Source organism: Pisolithus orientalis (assembly GCF_024613125.1).
Source record: "Pisolithus orientalis strain OTSU chromosome Unknown F5J12scaffold_1, whole genome shotgun sequence".
Classification (NCBI taxonomy): Eukaryota; Fungi; Basidiomycota; class Agaricomycetes; order Boletales; family Pisolithaceae; genus Pisolithus; species Pisolithus orientalis.
The window spans coordinates 2096528-2121426 of NW_026260782.1; the positions used below are offsets into that span (position 1 = coordinate 2096528).

General features: G+C 51.2%; 10 protein-coding genes across 10 annotated transcripts; 6 read left to right on the forward strand and 4 right to left on the reverse strand.

The window, feature by feature from the left end:
- The first annotated feature begins 201 nt into the window (after window positions 1–201).
- Window positions 202–3116, forward strand: F5J12DRAFT_33135 (uncharacterized protein). Its single transcript, XM_051738934.1, has 6 exons — window positions 202–306; window positions 364–1493; window positions 1550–1606; window positions 1655–1718; window positions 1786–2925; window positions 2995–3116. The coding sequence occupies exons 2-5, from the start codon at window positions 628–630 to the stop codon at window positions 2734–2736; spliced, it is 1938 nt and encodes a 645-aa protein (XP_051606055.1). The 5' UTR covers window positions 202–306; window positions 364–627; the 3' UTR covers window positions 2737–2925; window positions 2995–3116.
- Window positions 2597–4309, forward strand: F5J12DRAFT_33159 (uncharacterized protein). The gene is made up of 2 exons (XM_051738936.1): window positions 2597–2925; window positions 2995–4309. The coding sequence occupies exons 1-2, from the start codon at window positions 2812–2814 to the stop codon at window positions 4207–4209; spliced, it is 1329 nt and encodes a 442-aa protein (XP_051606056.1). The 5' UTR covers window positions 2597–2811; the 3' UTR covers window positions 4210–4309.
- A 2791-nt stretch (window positions 4310–7100) lies between these two features.
- Window positions 7101–8487, forward strand: F5J12DRAFT_778997 (uncharacterized protein; the record flags this gene model as incomplete). The annotated part of the gene is made up of 6 exons (XM_051742342.1): window positions 7101–7159; window positions 7310–7541; window positions 7603–7839; window positions 7927–8196; window positions 8286–8353; window positions 8418–8487. The coding sequence occupies 6 exons, from the start codon at window positions 7101–7103 to the stop codon at window positions 8485–8487; spliced, it is 936 nt and encodes a 311-aa protein (XP_051606057.1).
- Window positions 8488–9764: 1277 nt separating this feature from the next.
- Window positions 9765–10404, reverse strand: F5J12DRAFT_706731 (uncharacterized protein; the record flags this gene model as incomplete). The annotated part of the gene is made up of 3 exons (XM_051740576.1): window positions 9765–9982; window positions 10034–10184; window positions 10213–10404. Coding segments are annotated over 3 exons (561 nt in total), but the record flags the coding sequence as incomplete, so codon positions are not given.
- A 1684-nt stretch (window positions 10405–12088) lies between these two features.
- On the forward strand, window positions 12089–13456 carry F5J12DRAFT_918182 (UAA transporter; the record flags this gene model as incomplete). Its single annotated transcript, XM_051749214.1, has 6 exons — window positions 12089–12257; window positions 12315–12470; window positions 12535–12629; window positions 12679–12700; window positions 12762–12954; window positions 12992–13456. The coding sequence occupies exons 1-6, from the start codon at window positions 12199–12201 to the stop codon at window positions 13454–13456; spliced, it is 990 nt and encodes a 329-aa protein (XP_051606059.1). The 5' UTR covers window positions 12089–12198.
- Window positions 13457–13536: 80 nt separating this feature from the next.
- On the reverse strand, window positions 13537–16981 carry F5J12DRAFT_33337 (MIF4G like-domain-containing protein). The gene is made up of 13 exons (XM_051738941.1): window positions 16861–16981; window positions 16716–16801; window positions 16572–16663; window positions 16327–16519; window positions 16122–16277; window positions 15916–16071; window positions 15608–15862; window positions 15340–15558; window positions 15036–15277; window positions 14799–14983; window positions 14120–14740; window positions 13803–14062; window positions 13537–13748 (listed from the first exon to the last, which is right to left on the reverse strand). The coding sequence occupies exons 1-13, from the start codon at window positions 16916–16918 to the stop codon at window positions 13617–13619; spliced, it is 2655 nt and encodes an 884-aa protein (XP_051606060.1). The 5' UTR covers window positions 16919–16981; the 3' UTR covers window positions 13537–13616.
- A 443-nt stretch (window positions 16982–17424) lies between these two features.
- On the forward strand, window positions 17425–20356 carry F5J12DRAFT_887407 (uncharacterized protein; the record flags this gene model as incomplete). The annotated part of the gene is made up of 2 exons (XM_051747190.1): window positions 17425–19014; window positions 19058–20356. 2 exons carry the CDS (start codon window positions 17425–17427, stop codon window positions 20354–20356), a joined length of 2889 nt encoding a protein of 962 aa, XP_051606061.1.
- Window positions 20357–20409: 53 nt separating this feature from the next.
- On the reverse strand, window positions 20410–20901 carry F5J12DRAFT_708224 (uncharacterized protein; the record flags this gene model as incomplete). Its single annotated transcript, XM_051740600.1, has 1 exon — window positions 20410–20901. A coding segment is annotated over one exon (492 nt), but the record flags the coding sequence as incomplete, so codon positions are not given.
- A 1047-nt stretch (window positions 20902–21948) lies between these two features.
- Window positions 21949–23530, reverse strand: F5J12DRAFT_33414 (mitochondrial carrier domain-containing protein). The gene is made up of 7 exons (XM_051738946.1): window positions 23272–23530; window positions 22982–23217; window positions 22822–22910; window positions 22652–22750; window positions 22406–22599; window positions 22264–22356; window positions 21949–22210 (listed from the first exon to the last, which is right to left on the reverse strand). Exons 1-7 carry the CDS (start codon window positions 23311–23313, stop codon window positions 21986–21988), a joined length of 978 nt encoding a protein of 325 aa, XP_051606063.1. The 5' UTR covers window positions 23314–23530; the 3' UTR covers window positions 21949–21985.
- A 222-nt stretch (window positions 23531–23752) lies between these two features.
- On the forward strand, window positions 23753–24896 carry F5J12DRAFT_33425 (uncharacterized protein). Its single transcript, XM_051738947.1, has 4 exons — window positions 23753–24022; window positions 24079–24199; window positions 24251–24373; window positions 24426–24896. Exons 1-4 carry the CDS (start codon window positions 23873–23875, stop codon window positions 24650–24652), a joined length of 621 nt encoding a protein of 206 aa, XP_051606064.1. The 5' UTR covers window positions 23753–23872; the 3' UTR covers window positions 24653–24896.
- The last annotated feature ends 3 nt before the right edge of the window (window positions 24897–24899 follow it).

Sequence of the window (24899 nt, forward strand, 5' to 3'; positions counted from 1 at the left end):
TGCTCCGTCTCTTTTCTCCCCTTTCTTTGCGACGACACGCAGGCCTCGTAGCGGTTGTTATCCCTGTCCTGCGGATATAGATGGGGGCGGGTGTTCTGGTTGGGTGATGACGATGTGGAAGACAGAGAAGCGGTAAAATCACGGGGGAAACAGACCAGCCTGCTTCCAGCTGTTCGTCCTCGTCCTGGGTGGTTTACTTGTCGTCGTCGCTGTCGCCGTCGCCGTCGCCAGTGGAGTTGACGCCGAGAGAATTGGCACTCCGCACTAATTGAATTGGAATTGCAGGGACACGGAAAAGTCACACGGGTGTGTGCGTTTGAGTCGTCGTTGACGCGGACAAAACGTTTTTTGATATCCCACAAGTGCCGATTTTGACTGGGACGCAACTACAGCGCACTATATTACTACTGCTGGTATTACCGACTACCACCAGCCCCAGCCGGACCCCATCCCGTCCATCGCAGCGGGACCGTCTTTTTGTGCACCGTGACAGGCTGCAGCTGGTTGCTCGGCTAAAGCTTCCACTCTGCGACACAGCTACGACGCACGCCCAGCGTTCCGACGTCTTCCCCCGCCATAATAACTAACACGTCCATATTAGCCTCCTGCTACTTACTCCGCGCGCACATGATCCACCTCGATCGGAATCCTGCCGACCTCGACCCAAACCAAAACTCAAATCTAATCTCCTCCCCCGGCGATCACCATTCGTCGTCAACGACGGCGCCCACCCACTCCTTCCGCTGGCCAGAGGCCATCCACGACCGTAATGACTCTCACACTGACTATGCCGCCCTCCATGACAGCATTCGCTCGGCCGATGCCCTCCTCGACTTCGCCGTCGCCAAGGACAAACCGTCCTCCCCCCAACAACGGCCCACCCATGACGTCGTCCACGAAGACAAGAGCTCACCCCTCTCCCCCGCCCCCGACTCTGCCTCCCCAAATCACGACTCAAAGGACCTCCCTCAGCAACCTGTTCAGCCTAAAGTAGAGCCGCCCTCCCTGGACAAGGGCGAACTCGACGTACCGAGAGAAGGCACTCTTACTCCCCTCACAGAGCTCTCTCCTGCAGCGGAACTCGACGACGACTCCGAAAAGAAGGATGACGACGAAAACAACCAACGACACTCTCCGCAGTTCAACTCCGGCTCCTCGCTCAGAGACGACATCAAGCGTGACACCAAGGTCAAGGGCGACGCACCATTCGGCACACACGTGAACGGCATCTCGTCTTCCTCATCTTCTCGGTCAATAGGCAGCTCCCCAGTGCGACACCAGCCGCCATCGACACCATCCGCGTTTCAAAATGCGTCAGATTTGCGGTTGGCTGAAAAGTTTGCCGCCTCATCTCACTCCCCCGCGCCGTCAAGTGAATTCATGACTTCCTCCATGATGCACGCACCCCATAACATGCCACCTCCAAATATGGCTCATGCATCTAACAACGCAAAGGTCATCAGGATCTTGGAACTCAACGCAGAGCTTTTCCAGTACGTTCCCTCTTACTCGATCTTTCTTTCTTCTTTTTACTTTATCCGTCTTGCAGGGTTTGCCTAGAATTTCAGGCTCGTGGTGTGCCAATAGCAGACCTTCGTTTCCAACAGTGCGTTGTCCCCCAAACCAGCTCGTCCTTCTCTTCACTTTTCTTCAGGTACTCCCAACGTCTGCAGTCGAACCTCACTTGGTTAGCCGCAGCTGCAGATCAACGGCATCACGTAGGTAGATATCCTTGTCTATCTGGAACCCTTCCCCTGATCCCTTCTCGCCCCCTTCCATCTGCAGCATCCAAGCGTCGCTCTACCCATCATGACTCCTCCAACAGCTGTCGAGTTCTCCCCCGCTCGACTACAGCGTCTCTACTCTGATATGCCAGAGCTCTTCTCAAAAGAAATCGCTCGTCGGAAAATGCACAACGCTAACGTCAATGTTCCCTCTTCACATCCGCACTCCAACCAAACTCCACACACTATGTCACCCTCGAATGGACCCATGCACCTCAAGCGGAATAGGCCCGATGATGTCCCAGACCTATCTACAAGTAAAAGGAGAGATGTAGGCGACGGTAAAATGCATGCCTCCTCTGCGTCACCTTCATCAGTCTCCCCAAATCCGATGATATCAGGTGCCGCCAGTATGCCCTCTATACCGGCATCTGGTCCTGGCCATGGTCCAGGTCCCGGTTCAGGTCAGAGTCCTTCCGGACACCAAAGTTTGGGTATGAATCCAGGTGCATATCTCGCTTCAGGTATGGGTGCTACTGGTTCGGCGGGTCTGCGGGCAAGCCCGCCGGATACGTTCTCTGGTTCAACGGGTGTCGGCGGTGTGGCGGCGCCTGGGACGCCTAGTATACCACAGAGTCCGACCGTATCAGCAGTCATCGAATGCGGGAATGCCCCATCCACCACCGGCTGGGATGCCTGGAATAGGTACCGCCGGGATATCGGGTATGCAGGGTGGTACGGGGACAGTGACAATACCAAGCTCAGCTCCTGGAGCACCACCGAACCTCTCCTCCTTTGGCACTCTAGATCCTACTACGGTCGCGAACTTGCGAAGATTGCAGGCGCACCAAATGCAGGCAGCGGGAGCAGCAGATCCGACAGCAGCATCAGCAAGCCGCACAGATGCAACACATGCAACAAATGCAGCAAACACAGGGGGGAGCAGCAGCACCTTCGCGACACATGTCTCCTCCGACGCCTGTACAAGCACCGCAAGGTGGGAGTGGTGTAGGAGGAGGAGCCGGCGCACCGCCGAACCAACCCCAACAGCCCGGTCCTTCGCAGCAAGCACAAATCCAACAACTTGATGCAAATATTACAGAATCCCAATCATCCACTCATGGTGTACATTATGCAGCATGTGCCGAACTTCTCTGCGTTTCCCTTGCCGCAGCAATTGCAGAAGCTGCAGGCCTTTCAGGTATGTTGGTTTCCATTTCTTCGTATTCTAAGGAACTCACGACGATCGTCATTGCATTCTTCTGTGTAGCAAATGGTGGCCCAAAGAAACCAACAAGCAGCAGCAGCAGCAGCGCAGCGCAATCCTCAATTGGGTGGGATGCCGTCAAACGCGGGCATGGCAGGTGGACTCCCCAACGGCACAATGACTAGAGGAAGCGGAAATGGTGGTGGACCAAGCCCTGTGTCGCCCCTACGTCAACAAGCTCCAGTGATGCCGCAACCGCAACAAATGTCCTCGCAACAATCGTCGCAGAATGGAGCGTTCCAATTTGGTCAGCCCCATAGCAGCGGAGGAGGAACGGGGATAGATCCGCGTATGGCTGGTGTAGCTGGAGGATCCAACTTTTCGCAGCAGATGCCGGGGAATATGGGCAACGTCAATATCAACCAGCAACGGCAACTGATGTTGATGCAACAGCAACAGCAGCAGCAACAGCAAATGCGGAATATGAATGGCAACCTTAACATGAGTAGTGGTGGTGTGAGCGCAGCGAGTATGATGGGCTTACAGCAGTATGGAACATACGGGATGAACCCGAGGATGATGGGTCAACTCGGTGCGTCGCCGCAACAGCAGCAACCGCAACCATCACAGCCGCCTGGTGCCACAGGTGCAGGTGGAGCCTCGCCAATGGGGCCAACCAACGATACATTCCCCACGCTGAGGTCGAACTCGACAATCCCGGGTATAGCAAGAAGCACGAGATCTCCTTCGGATGGGGTTCACTCGCCCATGACGCCGCGAGCACCATCGAGGCTTTCGCATCAGCAGACATCGAACGACTATCATACCATGCTGCAACAACAGCAGCATACACAGTCTGCGTTTAATCAGAGTGTAGCTTGGTCGCAGGGTGCACAGACGCAGATGGGGATGGCTGCAGTAGGCCAAGTGAACGGGTATGCCATGGGTGGTTCTATGAATTCGCCGAACGGCATCGGTGGAGGCTTCTTTGGTGGAAGTCCTTCGCCGTCGAGTCAGAGTTGGCAACACGGTGGTGGTATGGCGGGCATTGGAGGGTATGGTTATGGACACGGGCAGTCGACGATGGGCGGTGGTGGTCAGCGTCCCCCGGATCCGACGCGTTCACAGATGGGTCGTGGAGGTACACCTGTGCCTCAATCTGGTGGTGGTGGATCCGCACCTCCGACATCCGCTACACAAAACATGAGTCCGATCGGACCAGACTTCACTGGCAGTGGGGAGTACGACATTTTTAATCCCTACGTCAACGGTCAATGATCGTTGCCCCCTCCTCCCACTCTCCTGCCCTCCTTTTTCCCGGTGTATCTTCATGGCGGGCATTGTGCGTGCGCATCTACGTTATATATATATGTGCTTGGAATTGTTTTTTCTTTTGTTTGGAAGTCCTCTGTATCAAGGTTTTCCGTTTTGCCCCGCAATTCTGATAGCTGCTATCCTCTCATGATGATTTCTCACATATGGACATGACATGTGTCCTCTTTCCCCTTCTTCCTCAAGTGCCCTACCCACATCTCCACCTCCACCCCGCACATCCCCCTGTTTTTGTTCCCTTTCACTTCGTTTTTCCTCGTGTGCAATGTGTGTCCCTTCACTGTTCAAACTACATACGGTGCGCCGGTTTTTCGCTTCTCTTTCACGAGTTAATAAGTAATTATATACTTGTGTACACGTTGATATGGGCTGTGACTCCTTCACCGGTGCACGCTGTTTTGGGTAACGATTTTATGATGGTGACGATCATCATCATCATCCCTCATGCATGCACATATGTACATAAGTAAGATCTGCACTTGTTCCCGTCACACGTCGTTACTAGTTTTTTTTCCCTTCCCCTTGTGGATTGGAACCTGCACTGCATCCATCTTGCCCTTCATTGAAGGTGTTGTGCCTTCTGTACTTATAAATAGATATTTATGGGTGGACCCTTGGAGCCGAGGTATTGCTTGACTCAAGCCTGATATATATTGGAACACCCCTAACCTTGTTCACCTGCATCACACAGGCATTGAGTGCCTGAGGACTGATGATCAGCGTCATTGTTATTCTTTAACGGCTAAAATATGAAGAATCGACATCTAGGCAAGGTATACATAAGCATGATCGGCACAAATGAGGGGATCTGGGATCTGTGCTATTGAGATTATTACGAGCTTCATCACAGTCAAATTACCAGACTCCCTGAGAATATGTCTCTGGAAATCATCCACTCCTGAACCTTGTTCACCGTTGAGAGTTGCTCAGAATCTTCACTCACTAGTTTGGAAGCCATACTGAGGAGAAAATCGTGATCGGGGGATGGGTTGCAAATTGAACACAAGGTCTCTCACAACTCTACACGTCGGTTTGAGTTGGCTTGTACGAATCACCGCGTTCGACCCTGGTGTGATGTACCCTTTGGTGCCGACTCTTGTACTCTTCAAGCGGATGGATGCGTTAAAGTTGATGATGGAGAGACGACCACCTCGAAAGGAATGACGATATTCGAAATCCATGTGTGCAGCGAGGTGTATGTGCACAAATGCGCCCCCCTCGACAAGTTGGCTGGCAGCGGACCAGAGAGGCTTCTCGAGACACTTGAACTCGTCACTAACGGCACGCATAGAGACGAGGGTTTTGCCATGCACCGGCCGGAACTCAACTCCAGAAAGGACGGTGTTCATTGGAGACCGGATAACATCGATGAATTTAAGAATTTCAACCTCTAGTTGCCGTTCAGTTTCAGCGAATCTGATATAGCCAATGCGGCCGTCAGTTTTGCGTCTGACCACCACGAAATTCTCGTGCTGTAGTAATGTGTCAACAGAGGCACTGAATACGAAGCAATGAACCAATTCCAGAAACGCAGCAATTAATCCTATATTTCGCCTTTCGCAGGTGTTTCTTAATATCAAACACACCAAAAATACCCTATTGAAGCTCATCCTCGTACTTATCCTCATAGCAATACCGAAAGTTTTCGTCGAATTCGTCCTGCTCTGGGATAGAATTCATTAGATCGCCAGGGCAGCCCTTTGTAAACACGGATCAAACGTACTCACTACCAAGAGGGCAAGACGCGCGCGCGGAGAACCTCTTGGTTCGTCAAACGACGATTCGACTGTGTGATGAGCTTTGAGCTCTGAAATAGGAATCGCGGGAACATAAACGATCCCGCAATAGGCTTTCCAAAATTTCCGTGACAGTGTCGTGTGCCACTGCGGATACTTTGAAAGTGTTGCCAGGAGATAAACCAGTAACTCTTGTTTTGCATTAACTGCGTATGACAATGGTGTGTGTCTCTGATAAGTCACCATGCAGAACTGAACGCACGATCGTTGACAACGATAAACCATCTTCCACCCTGGGCTTCGATCAACACTTTGGACAACTTTTGTTCCGTGCTCCACGGCTCTTTGTTAGTGCCATAGTCTTCACTTACTGAGTTGGTCGCGGTGATCTGCACCTGATCGGAGGAAGAAGCGGTAGGGTACGAGATCCTTTGCATCAACATTCCTGAGTGTGTTTGGTGCTTCGCCCTTCACGGCTTCCTTAAAATCATACACCTCCACAGTACTCGGAATCTCGACCTTCAGCGTATTCGTAAAGTCTTGACCGCAAACGCAGCAGATCAGGGGTGAGGGTTTCCATGTCGTGGCAGCGGTTAAGGGGGTTGTCTGGAGAAATGTCACGAGTGTGGATAACGGCGGTCCCAAACAAGAAGCGGTTATGTACTTGTCGCCGCGCGTGATACGTAAACCTAGTATGATGCAACGCGGTCAGCTTGCATAGTCCTCACTTCCAAGAACGCTACAAGCGGGGCAACAAGTACTAGTAATATGGTGAGCGAGTCGGTGCGGGTCGAAAAGGGGTTGATTCGGTGGTTTCTTGTTGTGGCAGCGGTCAAGCGGAACGGAATTGACTGACTGACTACTACGCGTTTATGTAACAGACTGGCCGGGGGCACCGTCGGTCCGCTGCAGTACAGCTTTGCTTGATGAATCGGCTGATGGGGTAAAACTCCTTGAGCACGACCTGCAAGGACCAAGGGACGATCACGGATTCAGTCCCAAAGGAATTTTCTGAACATTTACCATTACATCCCGTGCCACCACCCTTGTAGTACCCCAGCTTGTCAGCTACGATACTTTTTCCGAGCTAGGAGGGCTTAGATGGTGTTCACTAGGCTATCCACACAAGAGAAGGAGGCGTTCTTTGGATTACTGGACGAGTAAGTCGCGAGCACGTATTCCTCCGTTTCTGAGTTGGGAACCTCTTCAAGCGGTAGCCTCAAGATGCTCCGCCTAGGTGTTAAACTCCATATGATCGATACCTGTCCAGTTTCGCATTAGATCGCTAATCTTATTATCATGCCTTATAGATACTTCCAGTCACGCCCCGAACTCTTTGGAAACGGTGGTGTGGGATCAGGAATTGGACTGGGGATTTCGCCTGCAACAGCTACGTCGGCTGTGCAGCGCGCTCTTTCTACTGCGACAGGAGACGACAATAATAATGGTGGTCGTGGCAGCGCGTCGACACCGGGAGTTAGGACCATACCCGGCGGAAGGTTGGCAGGGAATAATGCGCTCATGTCGTCTGCGTCAGCTGCGGTGAGTGTACTAATATATCTGATCGCGCGCTGGATGGAATAGTTGACATGCCATTCATCAGGCTTCGAATCCTGAGGCTGCTCATGCAGTAGGACGTGTCGCTGCCGCTGCGCTCGCATTTTCGGGTGGCAATACCGGAAACACGACGGGAGGAGGGATGGGCACCACCCCAACGAGGGCGCCACCACCCGTCTTACCTCGGCGAATTCCCAGTACTAGCGCTACGAGTACCAGCTCCTCTTCGCAGGACCGCACCGCTCTTCCAGGTTCCGAGGTTGACAAACTCGTGTCCAAAAAGGTATGTCGGTGCCTCTCTCTGCAGCGTACCATACAACTATTCTTTGCCATGACTGATCGCTATTTTGGTCCAAACTTACGCGCATAGAACAGCGTGTTTTCCGCGTTTAAGAGATCGAACCAAACCCCCGTAGCAGCTCTCCCACCTGCGTTCTCACCTCCGAAAAGTACATTTGGACCACCTCCTGTTCGGCGTGCTCCTTCAACGTCAGAAACCGACGACAAGCCATCGTCGCCAATCCCACCTGCGCCTCCAGGCCGTCGGGTACCTGCAATACATCAAGCCGAGCCCGAACCGGAACCGGAGCCAGAGCAGCAGGGGGAATGGGTGGAGGCCCTATATGACTATAGCAGCGAGGTAAGTACGGGTTTCCGTGTCCGCTGAAACTGAGTGGCCCTGGCCCACATCTGGTAGCTTTAAGACGTTTATTGATGAACTTCAATTAGGACCCTGGTGATCTGACAGTTGAGGCAGGTTCTCGGATACTGGTCACGGAGAGATCTTCCGGGGACTGGTGAGTGTCGAGATCTTTCTACTACAATGCCATTAGGTAGATTGACATTTCATCCCATGTTAAGGTGGACCGGGAGGATTGATGGCCAAGGTCGAGAAGGACTTTTCCCAGCGTCATATGTCAAGCTTTTATAGTTATCTCAGAATGGACCGTGACATTCGCAGCTGGTTATTAACTGTGGTCTGCAGGAAGATTTTTGGAACACGAGGACTTTCCAAATTAGGTTTCTTTCGTCCGTGAAAATACATATCATTGGTATCGGGTTGGATGCATCATGCAATGTATGTGACGTAGGTGGTATGTGGTAGGGCGTGAATGACGGGTTGTACAGTGACGGTAAGATCCACAAATCTAATAGTGCGTGACGAGAAAGTTGACAGAAGTTGATGGGATTTAATTGCACAACGATTACACTTGAGAGGGACTTCGAAACTTGAGGTAACCTAACGTCAAGGGTATTACACATCGACATTATGCAGGGAAATTGTTGACCGCTTGCCGCCCTGAATGATGCAGAACTTTAGTGTACAAGGCGTCGACGAAGGTCACCACGATAACTGGCGTGGGGTTGGTTGGTTATATCGACTATTCTTGCAGATGTAGGGACGCCCGGGGAACGTTTCGCACTGGGCGCTGCAGGAAGCGGGAATTCTCCATGGTTTTTCGTCTTGGACAACTCGACACTTCTCCACGGCGTTCCGAGCGTGAGTGCGGACACTGGTAAGATGACGATGTACTGGCACTTTCTCTGGTATTCGCAGTCGCCGCCGACTATCGAGGTCAACCGTCCGTAGCGGATTAGACGTTCCACTACGGGCATGAGTCCTATATTCAAACGTGTAGCTTGGCCTAAACGAGCACGCTTCCTGGAACTGTGAGCCAGACATTTTCGCAATCGGCGGGAGGTGAACCATCTCCACCCTTGCGAAGCCATTACGGATTCCACCGAAGAGCTGGGTACGTTCTTACATTCACGACGTGGGATGTCTGGGAAGCCTTCGGAGGGCGCCTCTCTCCTTGGATTCGTCCCGCTTATCGTCCCTTTCACTCCCAACAGTACTGAATAGAGACGGACGACGTGCTATTGCCAGTCGACGAGAGTGCTTATCTCCGAATCCGTTATGGAACTTCTCGTACTGCTGCTCGAAATGGACGATGAGGTGTGGTCTGAGGCGGGAGTTCCGGAGATAGGCAATACGTTCCTATGATTACTAATTGAATCCTCAGCAACGCAGCGGACGGCCGATGCCACAGAGTACGGTGGTGAATTGGGAACGTCGTGAGTCGATGCCGGGGATTGAGAGGTCGATCGTGCCTTTGCCCTTGCTTTCCCGGCCCTTGACACAGCTTGGATAGCAGCGGCCCTTGTTTCTTTCTGTCCAGGAGTGGGCAGAATCCCCGGCATCTTATCCATGAAGGGTGCGAAGTGCTTGCATGCCTCTTCTTCGTCGAAATCAAGATCGTAATCAAGCAAGAAGAGGAGCTGTTTTTCCATGAGGTTTACCTCCGCCAAATCAAAAATCGCGGCGTATGCTGCCCAGTGTTTGTTTTTAGGCGAGGAGTCGTTGAGGTACTTGGAAGCTACGATGAGAGCTGCGAGGAATACTCGATGTCGGGTGCAAGGGATACCTATTGAGAGGGATTCGAGCCATGCATTGATTGGTTACGATGATACAGTACCTTTGGCCATGGATGGCAACTTGAGTCGGAGACGCTCGAGATAAATGAGTGTAGCCAGGAGCGTTGGGACTTGCACGTTCGATTTCGCCACCAAGCGAACGATGAAGTTTTGAAGGGTCGGGAGCGAAGAAGTACTCGGAGAGCCGGCGTCCTGGACATGCTTCTGTGGGAGGGTAGACCCAACCGGGGTATTCGGTGGAGTTGGCAAGGATGGGTCGGCGGGGTTCATCCTCGACTCTGACTACCTGGGATGCTCGCAAGGCGATATAGTTGATCATGTCCATGTTGACCTTTTGTCGCATCAAGTTGATGAGTTTGGGGTTATGAAGTGACCGTGGAACGAGTGACGCCGGGTGAAAACGATTGACAGACATTCCGTGAAAGGAGTGTGGAAAGCCCGGGCTGGGCAAGATTGAAGTGAAAGGAAGGTTGGGAAACGAATGAAATGAACAGACATCGTTGTACCACAGGGGCTTTATATGATAACGTGGGGCGTAAACAACACTTTCAACGCGACGCGTCCGAAAGGTCACGAGACGGAAATCAACCCCTTTTTGACCTCCCGCACTCGTCAGTGCCCAACTAGCAAATATTCTTGGAAATCGGAACCATGCATCACATTGGGTTCACTCATCACGGGCGGTGACAACTAGAAACCTGGTCTTCGTTTGGGACCGCCATTGTCCAGACTCGTGATTCACCGTTGGCGTGTTTCCCCAGACAACCCACCTTGACCGCTGCCACAACACAGAAATCATCGCTCTAACCTGCTAGGTTCACGGGTGACGACGTTACTGATGCAGTCGAGGTTTCGAGGACTGCGGACAGTGCACGACCTTACGGAAGCCGTGAAGCACGAACTCATTTTCATCAGGAATGTTGATGGGAAAGATCTCTACTTCTGCCCTCTCCTCGTCCAATCAGGTGCAGATTACACGGAAGAACTCGGAAAGTAGAGGCTGGATGGCGAAGAGGGACTGGCTAAAAGCGTTGTCAGAGGCTTTTGGTTGTCATTGTTAACGGTCGTGCGCGTTCAGTTCTGCACGACAACATCAAAGACTTACACCACCTTCATATGCAGCTAATGCAAGAAGGGAGATCCTGGTTTATTTCCAGAAAAACCTTCAGGGTGTCCTCTATGGCTCACGATACCGTCATGCGGATCTTACGAAGGCTATTGCGGAATCCAATATACCGTGGCACGTTGCCCACTGTTGCCATTCCAGAACTCTACGTTTATGGATTGAATCCCCGGTATTAGAGACAGAAAAAGGAGAGCACCTAGAAAACTGGAAACCCATCAAAGTCACCGATACATTTGACTTGCCGTTCGACGAATTAAGAGCTACCCGGTAGCATCTGCATCCAGCCCTCGTGGTAGAGGTAGGCTTTGAACTGTGTATGCAATGGTCTGCCCGGCACCGACGGGTACATCGTACCAGAAGTCGAGCGCGGCGGTGGGTACAAACTAATGGGGGCTGGCCTATGGAGCTGCGGACGAACCTTGGAGACCTTGAGTTCAACCTGCAAACCATCTCATGATCGCGATTTCCTCCTCAGCGTGGCTTCCAAACTGACGAGCAAAGACCCTGACTAACGCCCAATGATGAAGAGGGCCCAGGAGTGGATAGCTTCTAGAAATATATCCTCTTGAGTGAGTCCAGTGCCTAACTGCAATGAAGCTTGATTCGCCTTGTGCACCGTCGATCATCGATCATGCTGTACTCATCGCAACGTTGTGGATGTCGATTAGTGCATTTGGTGCCATCCGATATACGTACCCACACTCGTTTGTGCACAGTTTACTTACTGGAGGCTGATATCGATGATCGATGATTAGCTGGTGATCATACATATCATGAACCGTCCACAAGCACGACGTAGGACTGTCTTCCTCACCCCAATGCTGCAGGTGAAAGATGCGTCTGTGCATGGTATTCTGAGTCACTGAGGTCGAGGACTCGAGTCAACATGTTGGACTACGACTCTGTGTTGACGTGCAGAGGGTCATGGCTGCCCACGCCCAAAACGTCAGGAGTACTAGGTCTGTATTGGTGCCAGATCTAGCCCGGAACGGTCAGCGTTGCTGGCGTGTGCACTCGTGAACAAAATCGCACGCTGAGGGGAGTTTTCGACAAGCTCTCCTCCCTCAAGACCGTAGTAGGATGCTTTCCCTGGCCGATTGGGTGACGACGCTCACCTTGATATTCGGAGGTTGCTGCAGGTAGGGTCTCGCCGAGAACACGTTCGTGTGGGGCCTTAACTCACGCTGCTCGACCAGCAATGCGATCACTATGGAGCACGTCACCTCCACCTATCCGCACTCCGGAGTCCTCGTTACATTCTTTCAGTTTCTCATAGTCTTTCTCTACGGGTTACCTAGCCAACTTACATTCACTCGCCCGGAAACTCTCCAGGCGGCGAATAGGGGATCCGAGTAGTCACAAGACACCTTCGACCCCCGCCCGCACAACATGGCTACCTCGTCTAAAGAAACGAAGAGTTCCCCTTCTGCCTTACTTGATTCAAGTAGCACTCTTTTTCGTGCTGTCCACGTTAAACAATGCCGCGTTTGCATACCATATACCTATGGACGGTCCATATCATCTTTCGCAGTGGTGGGATGATTGTTAATATGGTCCTAGGACGGCTGCTTGCGAAGAAACGGTGCGTGTCCGTCGGCCATCGTCGAAGCGGTATTAGTTACTTAACCTGACGTGTTCCGCAGGTACACGTTCAGACAGGTCATGTCTGTCCTTGTAGTCACAGTCGGCATCGTGCTAACCACGCTGTCGGCTTCAAAACCCCAGAATAAGGGCACCACTACCCAAACAGCGGAGGTTTCTCTCTATGCTCAGGGCATAGCCATTCTGAGCCTCGCACTCCTCTTGTCCGGCTTTCTTGGCCTCGTGCAAGACTGGGTATTTGCACGTTATATTACGCCGACGGAGTCGCAAGCCGCCTCCGATCCTGACGTCCTCCCAGTCCTGGCAGGAGAACATGTTTTTCCTCCACACCCTAGCCCTTCCCTTGTTCTTCTTCTCCAAGGATAATATCGTCGGGGAACTTTCCCGTATGAACGTCAGCGCTCCAGTCTCATCGTGCACGATACCTTCCGGGATGCAGCATTACATACCGACATACGCATTAACGATACCCTCCATATTCATTTACCTCTTCCTGAACACGATCACGCAACTACTTTGTGTCATGGGCGTGAACAGACTTACGGGTCGCGTCACTTCACTGACCGTGACACTTATTTTGGCGGTACGCAAGGCCGTGTCGCTCTTGCTAAGCGTCGCTGTGTATGGTAGGCAGGCAAACGCGGCGATGTGGGCCGGAGCAGCACTGGTATTCCTTGGGACTATCGGATACTCTACTGGAAGTCGATCAAAGCATGTAAAGGACAAGGAAGACTGAGCCTTAAAACTGTCACGGCAGTTTAGAGCATCGGAGAGGAAAGCTATAGAAGCACCACTTCACTACATATCGATGAGACTACTTATGAGAGGAAGTACGCTTACATTACCAACACAGTGTAGCGCAACGTACACGCATATACGAATAAAAAAGTGACTGACTATGCCTCTTGGCCGGTTGCAATGTCCCATGTTTTCTTGATCGACTGAGCAGTTGGGGTGGTGAAGCCCTCGATCTTGGCAAAGGCCACGGTGCTCAGCGTCGTCGAGTAATTGCGGAGATACGGCGAATACTAATGGATATGTAAAAGTGAACAAGGACAAAAAACGACATGTGAGTGACTTACCAGTCGGCAGAAGTGTCGGTACCATCCCCAGGTTTCCCAAGTCATCCATTCGTCGTTAGTCCACGATGCACGCCTCTCCCACGAATGCTCGTCAATGACAGTTTTCGAATGCATGTTCTGGTAAGCGTCGCCCGGGACAGGAGAAAGGCATGAAACGAAGCCCTCCAGGGTTTTTGCAAGAACGCTCCTCTGTTCACGAGTAAGGCTCGTAAATGCCTTGAGGGCAATTGTTAATTGGGGGTTCTCGGTTGCAGATTCGTCTGAAAGCATCAAGTCAGTTAGTGACGCAATCAAACGACGTGTAATAACTGTCGAACCTTGCTTAAGGGGCTTCACTTCTCCGTCAACCTCCATGTTACCAACATCCGCTCCACCACTCGCTTTGGCACGAGCAATACTGTCGTCTTGCTCCTTCCTCAGCGCCAATACTTTTTTCCGGGCTATTGTTACCCTCCCATTCGCTTTATCCAACGCCCCCTTCAGTAGCTCCCACTCGAAAGCCTGGACATACACGGGACCCGTTATACCGTGGCCGGAAACCATATTGAAGATCCACGCTACAATATCTGTAGGGTCTACGATCTGGTATTGCATGAGCTTGTCGAACACGATCCCAATCATGTGCTTATTCCTCTTCCAAAATGCTGCAGTAGCAGCAAGGATGTCGCGTTTGGCTTCAAAGTCAGTCGGCGTAGCCAGCCCCCGCAACAGGGGAAGATAACGTTCAATAGCGTTCAGAAAATGAGAAAAGGAGCGGGATCCGATGGACAGAAGAGATTGGATGGCCAACGATCGTATGATTGAATCGATATGCATGTCAGTATGGGATGTATCCAGGGTCGTCTTAAGAGTGTCGACCTGGGCGATGACTTCATCCGCCCGTGAACGACCGCGCAGAAGGCTTAAGATGGATTGATAAGCCTCGTGGTAGGGATGTACTATTGACGAGGAAGGCGTCAGATCTTATCAGCAGTTGACTGAACGAATAAAACGAACAGGGCTCTTCATATTCTGGGTCAGGTCCCGGTTGTTGACTAGAGATGACATTTGGATCGTCTTGCATAGCTTCAGGAAGCGCTTTGAGAATACGTTCATGGTAAGATAGGCGCATCTCCGACTCCACAGCACGCCGTACGAACGTGCGCTTGGGGTGATTCTCCGGAAGCACAAGGTCCGGGATCCTGGTGAGTGAGTTCAGTATCAGGTTGTAATCATCACAGCGACCAACACTACCATTCCTTCCACACCCATTGGAAGCCAAAGTTGCTCATGTGCACCGAAAACCACTCCACAAATCTCCGCGCAACTTCCACGTCCAATCCATCGGCGAGGCAGCTGTAGAGCTTACGTATGGATTTGCCTACTGCTGGACCTACAGTCGAAGGTGACAGCTTGCAAAGTTCGGTAATTAGTGCGATGAAGTAGACAGGTTTCTGGCCTGGTTCAGGCAGAAGGAACAGGAAACCAAGGGATGCCTAACGACATCCACATATGAGACTCTACGAAACTAACGGTGGACGGAAGAAAGAATACCCACCTCGATTACGGCACTTTCCAGTTGCCAGTTGTTTGCACTTGGATCGTCCTCGATAAGAGGTCCACCAGCCCGAGGTTTGAAGGTGCCTGGCACGCACCACTTAGGGTACTCGAGAAGAAGTCTGGCGCATTCCTTTCGGTTAACCTCGAAAATGTCAATCATATCCCGGAAGTTTGACCGGATCAAGAACCCAGAAATCGTATTCGGATCTGGTGTTACCTATATATATCGTCAGTCATCATCGAAATGTCTCCCATTAAACGCATACACTATTGTCGAACAAACGGAACCAATATTCGGGCCATTCATCCCTTTTAACCTGGGCATCTTCACCACCGTCGGAGGGAAGTCCATCTAGCTCGATAACTTCGGGTGGCACCAAGATAGAAGGGAGCTCAAAGGGCGGAGAAGCAACAGGATCTAGATCATCATATTCAAGGTAAGGTTGTGGGAAGCTTGCTGGAGGATCAGCGAACTCTGATGCTTCTAGAGCCTTCAATACTGCAATCACGCTGTCAAGGAGCTAGTGCGGTGCAACATGAGTATGGATAGCAGCTATTCCCGAACTGGACTTACCTCGTCTGCGTAATCAACCGTAGCAGAACCGGAAGTAAGGGACGCCAGTGGTTGAACTAAGTTCTTGGAAGATGCCATAGATTCGTTGAAGCCGTGGATAGCAGCAATGATTTCCGCTGTATTGGATGACAGGCTCTTCTGTATTACAGCACCTGCCTGAGGTTGAATAGTTGAGGATTGGTCAGGAGGCAAGAACAAAATCTTACAATCATTAACCCCTCGGCAGCACAAAGCGCGGCATGTTTTCCCCGCCCGTACGATACACCAAACTCATCCAGAACTGCAGCGAAAGACTGCAGGAGGGCAGCCATGGACTCAGTGGAAATAACTTGTGCAACGGTCAAGTGAGCAAAGAAGTGTATCTTGTAGACGTCAGCGGAGAGAGAGATATTTGTGACGTGCCAAACATACGCAGAGCCGTACGTCTCTCCAGGAGAGCTTGTCAAGGTAACCCTGGAAACCTTTCCAGAAATCCTCCAGAACTAGCTTTCCAAGAGGTGCTGAGGGTTGCCCAGCGGAGGTATCTGTGCCTAATGAACTAGGGCCGTGTAGGAGTCGAAGAAGCGCCGCATAATACGGTATTTTATACGGTTGTTCGGTGACGCTGAAGAGTCCCTGAGTAAAAAACTATGCTAGAGTAGTTGGTAGAGGCTCACGCGATGCGAATTCCCTCAGAAATGGCCGGTAACATGGATGTAGCATCTTCGTGTAGCTGTTTAGCCAGTCTGGGTACCTCTTGGATAGGGTCCTAGAGACGAAGTGAGTGCCGCCTGCTCGGTACCAATGCCGCACGAACTCACAACTTCGCCGAGCTTTATGATACTATTTTTCAATATCTGTTCGGGTGATTCGTACTCTCGACGGCGGTCATGGGTGTCATAATCCTCTGTGACTTGAGTTCAACCGGACTCCGGGGTTGTTTGAGGGCAAATGGTGACTCCTCACCTCTGTCTCTATATCTTCGTCGACCGCCTCCACCGCGGTAAGGTCTGTCGTAGTTCATTGTAAATCCAGTACTCGTTAACCAAATGTCAAATCGTTTCGTTCACTGCTGCTGTCGCTTGCGTGAACTTGCCCGATGCCGTGAAATCTGTGATAGTCACGTGAGCGAAGTGGGTTGCCATTTTTGTTACACTAGTAGCCACTCCAACAGCACCCGTTGGCCGACTGTCACTGGCAAGCTTTCAAGTTCGTCTTGTGAGCTGTGGGAGGGATATAAGACGACAGACAGACCTAAGGACTATACGGGTATCGTCAGCTATTTGGCAAGTTGGTGAGTACTTCCGTGGTTGGACACGCAGTGCACTGACGTTCGGATGAAGGCATGCGACACACATGCAATGGGCCTCACTAAGAGCAGCTCGTAGCATCTGTAGCAGGGCCAGCCATCGCTTGGCCTATTCGACTCGCCCAGAGAGTCTTTTGGTTCGAAAATATCTCTCACCACCTGTTGCTATTTCAACTCCATCTACATTTCTTTCTTTTCGGCGATCTCTCTTCAATTCAGGTATGCGTCTATTTCCCCGACCCGACACCAAGCCCAAGTATTCGAGTGGCGAGGAACCTACAGATGGTGACTACTTCGACCACCTGATCGACCTCCACGAACGCCTTCAACTGCCGGACGATGCACCCGGCCCTTTAGAACCTCCTCCGCACGAAACCCCACCATTTCGTTTTCCTGGCATCTCTACCACGACTATACCTCAACCACCTCCACGACCTAGACAATTCATACTCCGTCCTCCTTCCTCACAACTGATCAAGACCCATCTTTCTCCTAACCAATGTGCCCTTGCCGCCGCCCAGGCCGTCCGGATCGCATGCCGGGATAATGCTCTCCCAGATGCAGAGTATATCGTCCACTCTCTCATCTATTCCAACTTACCAGGAGCTCCCGAGACCATCAGTCTGGAATTACCGGTACTCGGAAGCTTCGAATTCATCCCTATCCGGTTCGAGCGGCCTATCTCTCCCAGACTCGCATCCCACTGTCTCATACACCACTACCTCCGCTACGGCAATGTATTAAAGGCAAAAACTACCGCGGACCGACTTTTGGCTGATGGAGTCAGAATTCGTGATGCGACACTTGAAGCGCTTGCAACAGCACTCATCCGAGAACCTCCGACTACGTTTGATGTTCTTCGAGAAGGCGGAAAAATTATGTGGCGTCAGATGGACGTCATCGGAGACGGTGACTTGATTGTCAACCCTGAGATGATCAAGAATGATGGTGCTCGTTTTGCATTGATGCTACTTCTGAAAGCAAGAGAGAATGGCCAGCGGAATTCTGACCGTCTTCTTGAACGCTTTGCCTCCATATGCCTCTTGAACGGAGAAATCTTGCTTGGAGCCATTCTCTTCGCGCTAATCGTGAAAGACTTTGAGCTGAGGTGGCAAAGGGCGCAAGCTCTCAAAGCAAAAGTAACGCAAGAGGAAGCCTCCCATGGAACCGTTTCGCAAGAGTCGCGGGCAGGCGTTGCTCGAGCGTTGGCTGGCGTTTCTCGCATTCCGCCGATGCGAGTGATGAAGTCTATCGTGGTGCGCTGTAACGATGAAATCTCAGCGGATCCTGTTGGGGTGGAAGAAAGTCAGCGAGTGGAGGCGTATCAAGCATTGGCATATCTGGCCAGTCTTGTTGACACTCGGTCGTTGCCGTATTCGGACATTTCGACGTTACTGAGAGTTCTCTACTCATGTCCAAGGGACTACGACGATGTTTGGGTCGTGCAGGACAGCCGATTGGAACCGAGAAATGCGTACAAATATTTCCATGGTGTTTTGCTGCGCCTTGTCAAACGACCTCCTATCAAGACTAAATACTGGTTAACCGAACAAGGAGGCACCGGAGATCATCCAGGACCGCCTGTCATGCCGCAGCTTTCTCGCGAAACCTACAACACCCTCATCCACTACGCTCTCCGCTATCGCATGTCCATCAAAAAGGCTCGCGAACTCTTGCAGCATATGGAATTCACGCGTTCTCCTGGTTTAAAGCCAGACATTACAACATACAACATCTTCTTGCGGTCTGGATCCCTCTTGAGGCGGAATGACTTGGTATCATGTACATTGGAAGAGCTGCGCATGACGAAAGTAAACAATCCATCATGGCATCATGGTGTTACCTCAGCCCCAGGAGTCGCCGCAGTCATCAGGGAATCTTATCGAGCGTTCGGACGCGCCACCCAGCGCAGTCAGGCTAGATCCCAACCCTATCCCACTATCCAAGGTCCTTCGTATTACCCAGCCTCGTCCCCTTACTGCGGACGGTGTTACCTTGGCAAGTTATATTTCCCACCTTACCTCAACTGGGCGTCCTCATGCGGTAGTTGACCTATTGTGGTATATTCTTCCTGAGATGTCCATTGTCGACCACCCAGCATGGGATAAGATTACCCCAGAGCTCCGTGCTTGTATCGCCGAACGATCTCGCCAAGAGCGTCTTGATCGTGCAGTATCCCTTGGTCCTTGGTTCTTCACGACTGTGCTCAATGCCTTATGTAAGGCTGGGAGGACCGGACTTGCAGAGCGGGTATGGCTTCTTGCGAAACGGGCCGAGATGGCGAGTTGGCTGGAGGCGAGCGGGGACGGAAATGGTCGCGTCGTCGAGGGATGGTGTATGCCTGTGCATGCGTACACCATTATGCTCCAGGTGTACGGAAAAGAGGCAAAGAAGGGCATCGGTTCGCGCCCTGGAAATCCCGGAGAATCGAATTGGAATCCGTCTTCGGCGGCCAGGATAAGGAAGGGGTGGGCCCAATATGTGGCATACCGCACCCGCGTCACTGATATGCGACTTTCGCGTCGGTTGAGGGCGTTGCGATTGGGTGTTATACACTACCGATCGATGTGGCGTGGCGCACTGGACATATACAATTCCCTCGCCAAGTTCGATCCCGATTGTGATCCACCCGTTCACCATTTGCAACCCGACGAACGCTTCTTCAATGCCGCTCTGGACATGTTTGGGAGACAGACAGCCATGGCCAGACGTTCACAGTGTTCGAGCCTAACCCACTGGCGACATCTAAATCGACGTGCCATGGTTCGCTATTCACGTTTTGGCATTCCGCCGCGGAAGTGGAATCCTTTCCTCCGTCGAGTGGTGCATGAAATGCTGAACGCGGGCTATGCAGTGCCTATCGGGTTTAGGCGATGGTTCGTGGATACTTGGTTATACACTTCTTTGGACCGGCCGGGACGACCGTTGCGCCACCAGCAACCATATGGGTTCCCCAAGCTGCACAGGCATCCATTCCGTCCACATGCTTTACCGACGCTCAAGACTCGGGGGCTTCCAGTGTCGCGTGACACTTGGACTAAAGTGCTGAGCCGGGATGCGAGGGTTTGGAGGCGGAGATTGCGGGAGCGGCATCTTCGTCGGCGGGCGCGAATAAAAAAAGGAAGAAAAGTAATACTCCGCAATAGTGTATAATTGAACTAGATGGACATAGACAATCATCTGCATCATCCTGAACCGCCTGTTCCCTGGAACGATATAACCCTCATCGTCGAGCTAACCTCGCGCACCTTCCACTCCTTCGAAACATCCGTCAATTCCGATGCAATGTCTTGTAGGCGTACTTGCATCTCCTTCGGTTTAGGTAAGGGCTGACCCTTCTTCGACGCGAATACGATATCCACTTTGCATCCCTTCTCCAAATACGACCGTGCTTTTGCCAGCTTGTGCGACACGTCACCCGATGCCGTGGCCCATGTAAGCTGAATTTCTTTAGCTGCCTCTCCAGACTTTGTACCCTTCTTCGTTGCTTTGCGTTGTTCCTTGTACTTTTGGAATGCTTCCTTTCGGTCAAGAATACGGACGATTGGCTCTGGTTTTTCAGCTACGAGCTCCACGATCCATTTTTTGAGATCGAGTGATGAAAGAAGGGTTCGGAGAGACTGCTTGGTCGGGGACAGTTTGTCGGTCTCGGGATCGACGACGCGGACGAGTGCATAGGGAATCTTGTCATTCGTTGGTTTTCGATTATCAAGAAGCTTCGAAGACGTGGCATACGAGCGGTTGAGTGGGTGTAGGGTCGAAGCAAAGAACCCGCGAGTGAACTCAGGGTATGGTGGTAACAGTCGACGGCGTACGCGCGTCAAGACATTTGCGATTGATCGCATAGGAGTTCTCTGTGACTGCTTCAGTGGCTTCTTTAGCGGGATACACGATAACGACTTACATTTGGGTATTGGTTAAAACGTATCTATTGAGGCGACCACAGTGGACGATTTAGGAAGCGGTTGTTTGTACTTGTTAGAAACGCAGGCTATTGGACTACAAGCACAAATAACGAGCATACTTTTGGACGGGGTTTTTTTTTTGAACTTCATCCAAATCTCAAACGAGGTGAGCCTTTTTTCTCTATCGACTGTTTTTCTTCGCCATCTCCGGAATGATGAAACCTTTATCACTCTTTACACGAGCGTAGGGACTTAATCGTCCAGCCTCTCCATCATCCAGCTTGTAGACTTGTTTTGAGGATGCTTGCATATAAGGGTGCTGGAGTAGGCGTTCTACGCCATGACGTGTGTGGGTTATAGTTATTTGACCGGCTATTCTTATGTGTTTCTCGTATAGAATGTTTTTACTGATAGTTCTCTCGCAGACAAGTTTTGTAGATCCAAAGGATCGACTTCCTTGATTTTTTGAGGTGGGCTATCTTTCTTTCATTGATCGGATTTCTTTATCGGTAGGATGAAACGAGGTGGTCTTTTTGAGCGTGGGGGGCTGTACACCCTCAGTCTCTCCTTCGTTCCGCTAGTCCCGTCCTGATGGGACTCGTGAACGGACGGGGGAGCAGATGTTCTGTGCGATGAAGCTACATGTGGATATGGTTTTTTTGACCGATTGGAAATCCTCTTCCTTCCCGATCATGGTTCACACTTTGAACACAGTTTCTAACGATTCTTTTCTTATAGATGCGTTGCTATTGAGTTGGGCGATTTTCATTCTATGTATATACATTGTCGACGTAGTATCTTAATAAACTATAGTAACGCATGTCAAATTGCAGTGTAAACGGGGGTATGCTACCGTCAACAGACCAATAAATTGAAACTATGATGTAAAACCTGGAGTACCGGCAAGGGCTTGCCGTCGCGCAGCAGTTGTGCGGAGCAGCCAAGCCAAGTTCTCGTAGATAACGAACGTAACACACGTTCCAGGAAGGACGCGAACAAGGTTAGTGCCCAAGCCCCTGTAAAAGCCCCTGACACTTTCCCCTTTCCAGGTCCGCTTGACGGTAGTAAGGATATCTGGGTATAAGTGCTGCGTAGCGTTGTTCTAAGCAAAGTAGTTCGTAAACAACACAACCACTTGCGTTGCGTAAGACTCACTTGTATTCGCGACCGGATAACTTGGTACGGATATGTTATCCCAAGAGCAAAAAGCTTGCTTGCACCTGACATGACGGTATAGGCGGTGTTGGACTGCGGATTCCGTCAGCAATAGAAAAGGGGTGGAAGGGCCATGACGTACGAGCTTGTCGTCCTCCGGAGTCATAGTCCTTCCGGCTTTCATGAATTGCCTTCGTTTTCGTTCGAAACCCCACCGTTTCATCTCTTCATATGCCATAAACTGGACGGCCCCATTGCTGACCCCGACAAGGGCAAGCGAGGTGCCCTTCCAAAGACCAGTCATGCCCTCTGTGCGCCATACACTCGACAAGCCGTCTGATGCGATGTGAGGATGTCACTTATCCACAAGTTTCCTCAGTACACTTACGCCATAGACCCCTGTAGGAATTCGGAGAATCGGGACGAGAGGTAAACATGCGAACTTTGACGACCCATATTGGATTGGTCAATATAGCAGTTACGGCGCCTGAACAAATCACCATTAGCATATCTCAACACCCGGGTGTCGAGCCCCGGTAAAGAAATGTGACCGCGGACTTGCTTGTGCCGAACAGAGCAGGTACGATCCAGCAGACATGCGAAAGTTGGGGTCATCCCCGGCGGCGCGTTTTTTCAGCATGTCATAGCTTCGTACAGCCAATGAAGGTCAGCATCCGGATTGCCAACAATCGTGTATACATATATAAAAAGTACTTACAAGAGGAAGTAGAGACCCCAGCTGGAGGCATTACCCGCAACGTTCGGCCCCAGACCACGATATAGACCTCTCCATCCTTGCTGTACTTTAATTTCTTTCAAAGAATTCCATATTTGCCTCCCGGCACCACCTCGAGGGTTCTCAGTTGAGACTTGAAACTTCACCTTGAGCAAGTCCAGGGGCTGCATGCAAAGCACTGCGACAATGCCAGCACCCAGTCCTGCTGCTGCATGGTCCTGAAGGCAAAGTTAGTTTTTTTATACGTGTACGACTGTGAGAGAGCTGCACACCAAAGCAGAAGTTGGAAAGAAAGACGGCTGGCTACTTGTCATGCAATGAGGATTGGGTGTGAGCTTGGAAGAAAATGCTTGATGATGACATATCCGAAATCACACGACTTGCAAACCAAATGAAACTCGTCCACTTTTCGTTCAGTCAATGTCGCCGCTGGCGTAGACGTTTACTATGTATGACCGACGCAGAGAACGGCAGCACCGGGTGGAGAATGTTCTCAAGGAAAGGAACTGTGTCCGAACTTCGATGCGCCCATGCTACCCAAATCAAAACATGATCATGATGGTCAAGACAAATGTCAGGGGTACATTTTCACCTCGGCGCTCTCGAGAGCAACATACATCTGGCTTATCAATCGATTGGTCTTGGGTCATTTAATGCTAGGCCTTTGGCGTTACAGGGACATAATTCATCAAGCCGAATAACAGGAAACATGCGCTACGCGCAGCAAGTGGGCTGACGTCCGACAGGCCATGCTTCCTGGGCGGCTCCAAATTGCTGTACACCCTCCGTCAATTCCCTTAAAATCAACTCCTTCCTGCTCTTTCGCTCTTTCGTGTGGTCCCCTCATACAGCACCCTCCATCCTACTTCTACGATGCAATTTGCGTTGTTACTTGCCTGTGTAGCGTTGGTTGCCGCGGGAGGTGCAAGGGGCTTGGTCGCTATCGACAGAAGGCAGAGCCCTGTCGATGTCCCCGCTGCCTGCACGTCCACCTGTCAAAACGTTGTGGACGAAGGGAACGCGGTGAGCGTTTAAAGTTATCTCGACTGAGACGGCATCGGTACTGATAACGTCGCCAGGGTTGCCCGCAGTCTCAGTGTTGCACCAACACATTTATTACCGAATACTATAACTGCTTCAGTTGTATAGGCTCAAATGTGCCTTCCTTCGACTACGCTCCCGAGCAAACCGCTCTCAATCGTGTGTCTTCTTACGGGCTACGTCGTAGACAGCACTGATGTTATCCGATAGAACTTTGGGCTGCTTGTGAAACAGCAGGTTATTCGCTTTCGCCGCCACCAGCACTGCCAGGCCAAACAGCTCCCACCTCTGGCGTTGATGCGGCCTCTTCATCAGGTAAGACAACAGCTAAAGGTACGCAAAACCACTTGTCGCCTATCTACGCATGCTGACGATCTTCTTATAGCGGCAAGTACATCTTCTAAGAGTTTTCCTACTTTTTCTACTATCACAGCGCCTGCAGCTGCATCCACACCTACGTCTGCTACTACCACTGCTTCTGGCAATGCCACAACCAGTGCTACCTCTGGAGCGCAGCCTACTTCAACAGGTGGCGCTACTAGGGAAGTTCAAGTGCATGCCCGCGAGATCTTAGGCTTGGCTCTGATCTGGGCTGTCCATCAAGTTTTGTGATAGGCGTGCCCAGACATGGATTTGCATCAGTTATGACTGATCACTTCGAGGATAAAGAACTGTTACGAAATTGTCTTGTGATAACGAACAAGGTGTATGTAGTCACTAGGACCTCTACCTCTACTCGAGTGCACAATGTTGAACATTGCCGATTGTACTGATCATCCGATTGTCGATTGTATATATCTTACGCGCTTAGATCGAATAGCTGTGATATCACCCGATCAATGTATGAGTCCGTTCCACA

Bases quoted from the DNA above. Each gene is read 5' to 3' on its own strand.
- F5J12DRAFT_33414 (XM_051738946.1), bottom strand. From the start codon at position 23,313: ATGACAAGTAGCCAGCCGTCTTTCTTTCCAACTTCTGCTTTG. The intron at 23,218-23,271 runs GTGTGCAGCTCT...CTTTGCCTTCAG, and splicing joins TCTTTCCAACTTCTGCTTTG to GACCATGCAGCAGCAGGACT. The intron at 22,911-22,981 runs GTAAGTACTTTT...GGCTGTACGAAG, and splicing joins TGGGGTCTCTACTTCCTCTT to CTATGACATGCTGAAAAAAC.
- F5J12DRAFT_33337 (XM_051738941.1), bottom strand. From the start codon at position 16,918: ATGAACTACGACAGACCTTACCGCGGTGGAGGCGGTCGACGAAGATAT. The intron at 16,664-16,715 runs GTGAGTTCGTGC...CTTCGTCTCTAG, and splicing joins TCATAAAGCTCGGCGAAGTT to GACCCTATCCAAGAGGTACC. The intron at 14,741-14,798 runs GTTCGTTTTATT...CCTCGTCAATAG, and splicing joins CCCAGAATATGAAGAGCCCT to TACATCCCTACCACGAGGCT.
- F5J12DRAFT_33159 (XM_051738936.1), top strand. From the start codon at position 2,812: ATGCAAATATTACAGAATCCCAATCATCCACTCATGGTGTACATTATG. The intron at 2,926-2,994 runs GTATGTTGGTTT...TCTTCTGTGTAG, and splicing joins AGAAGCTGCAGGCCTTTCAG to CAAATGGTGGCCCAAAGAAA.
- F5J12DRAFT_33425 (XM_051738947.1), top strand. From the start codon at position 23,873: ATGCAATTTGCGTTGTTACTTGCCTGTGTAGCGTTGGTTGCCGCGGGA. The intron at 24,200-24,250 runs GTGTGTCTTCTT...GTTATCCGATAG, and splicing joins CGAGCAAACCGCTCTCAATC to AACTTTGGGCTGCTTGTGAA. The intron at 24,374-24,425 runs GTACGCAAAACC...ATCTTCTTATAG, and splicing joins AGGTAAGACAACAGCTAAAG to CGGCAAGTACATCTTCTAAG.
- F5J12DRAFT_33135 (XM_051738934.1), top strand. From the start codon at position 628: ATGATCCACCTCGATCGGAATCCTGCCGACCTCGACCCAAACCAAAAC. The intron at 1,494-1,549 runs GTACGTTCCCTC...TCCGTCTTGCAG, and splicing joins CTCAACGCAGAGCTTTTCCA to GGTTTGCCTAGAATTTCAGG. The intron at 1,719-1,785 runs GTAGGTAGATAT...TTCCATCTGCAG, and splicing joins CTGCAGATCAACGGCATCAC to CATCCAAGCGTCGCTCTACC.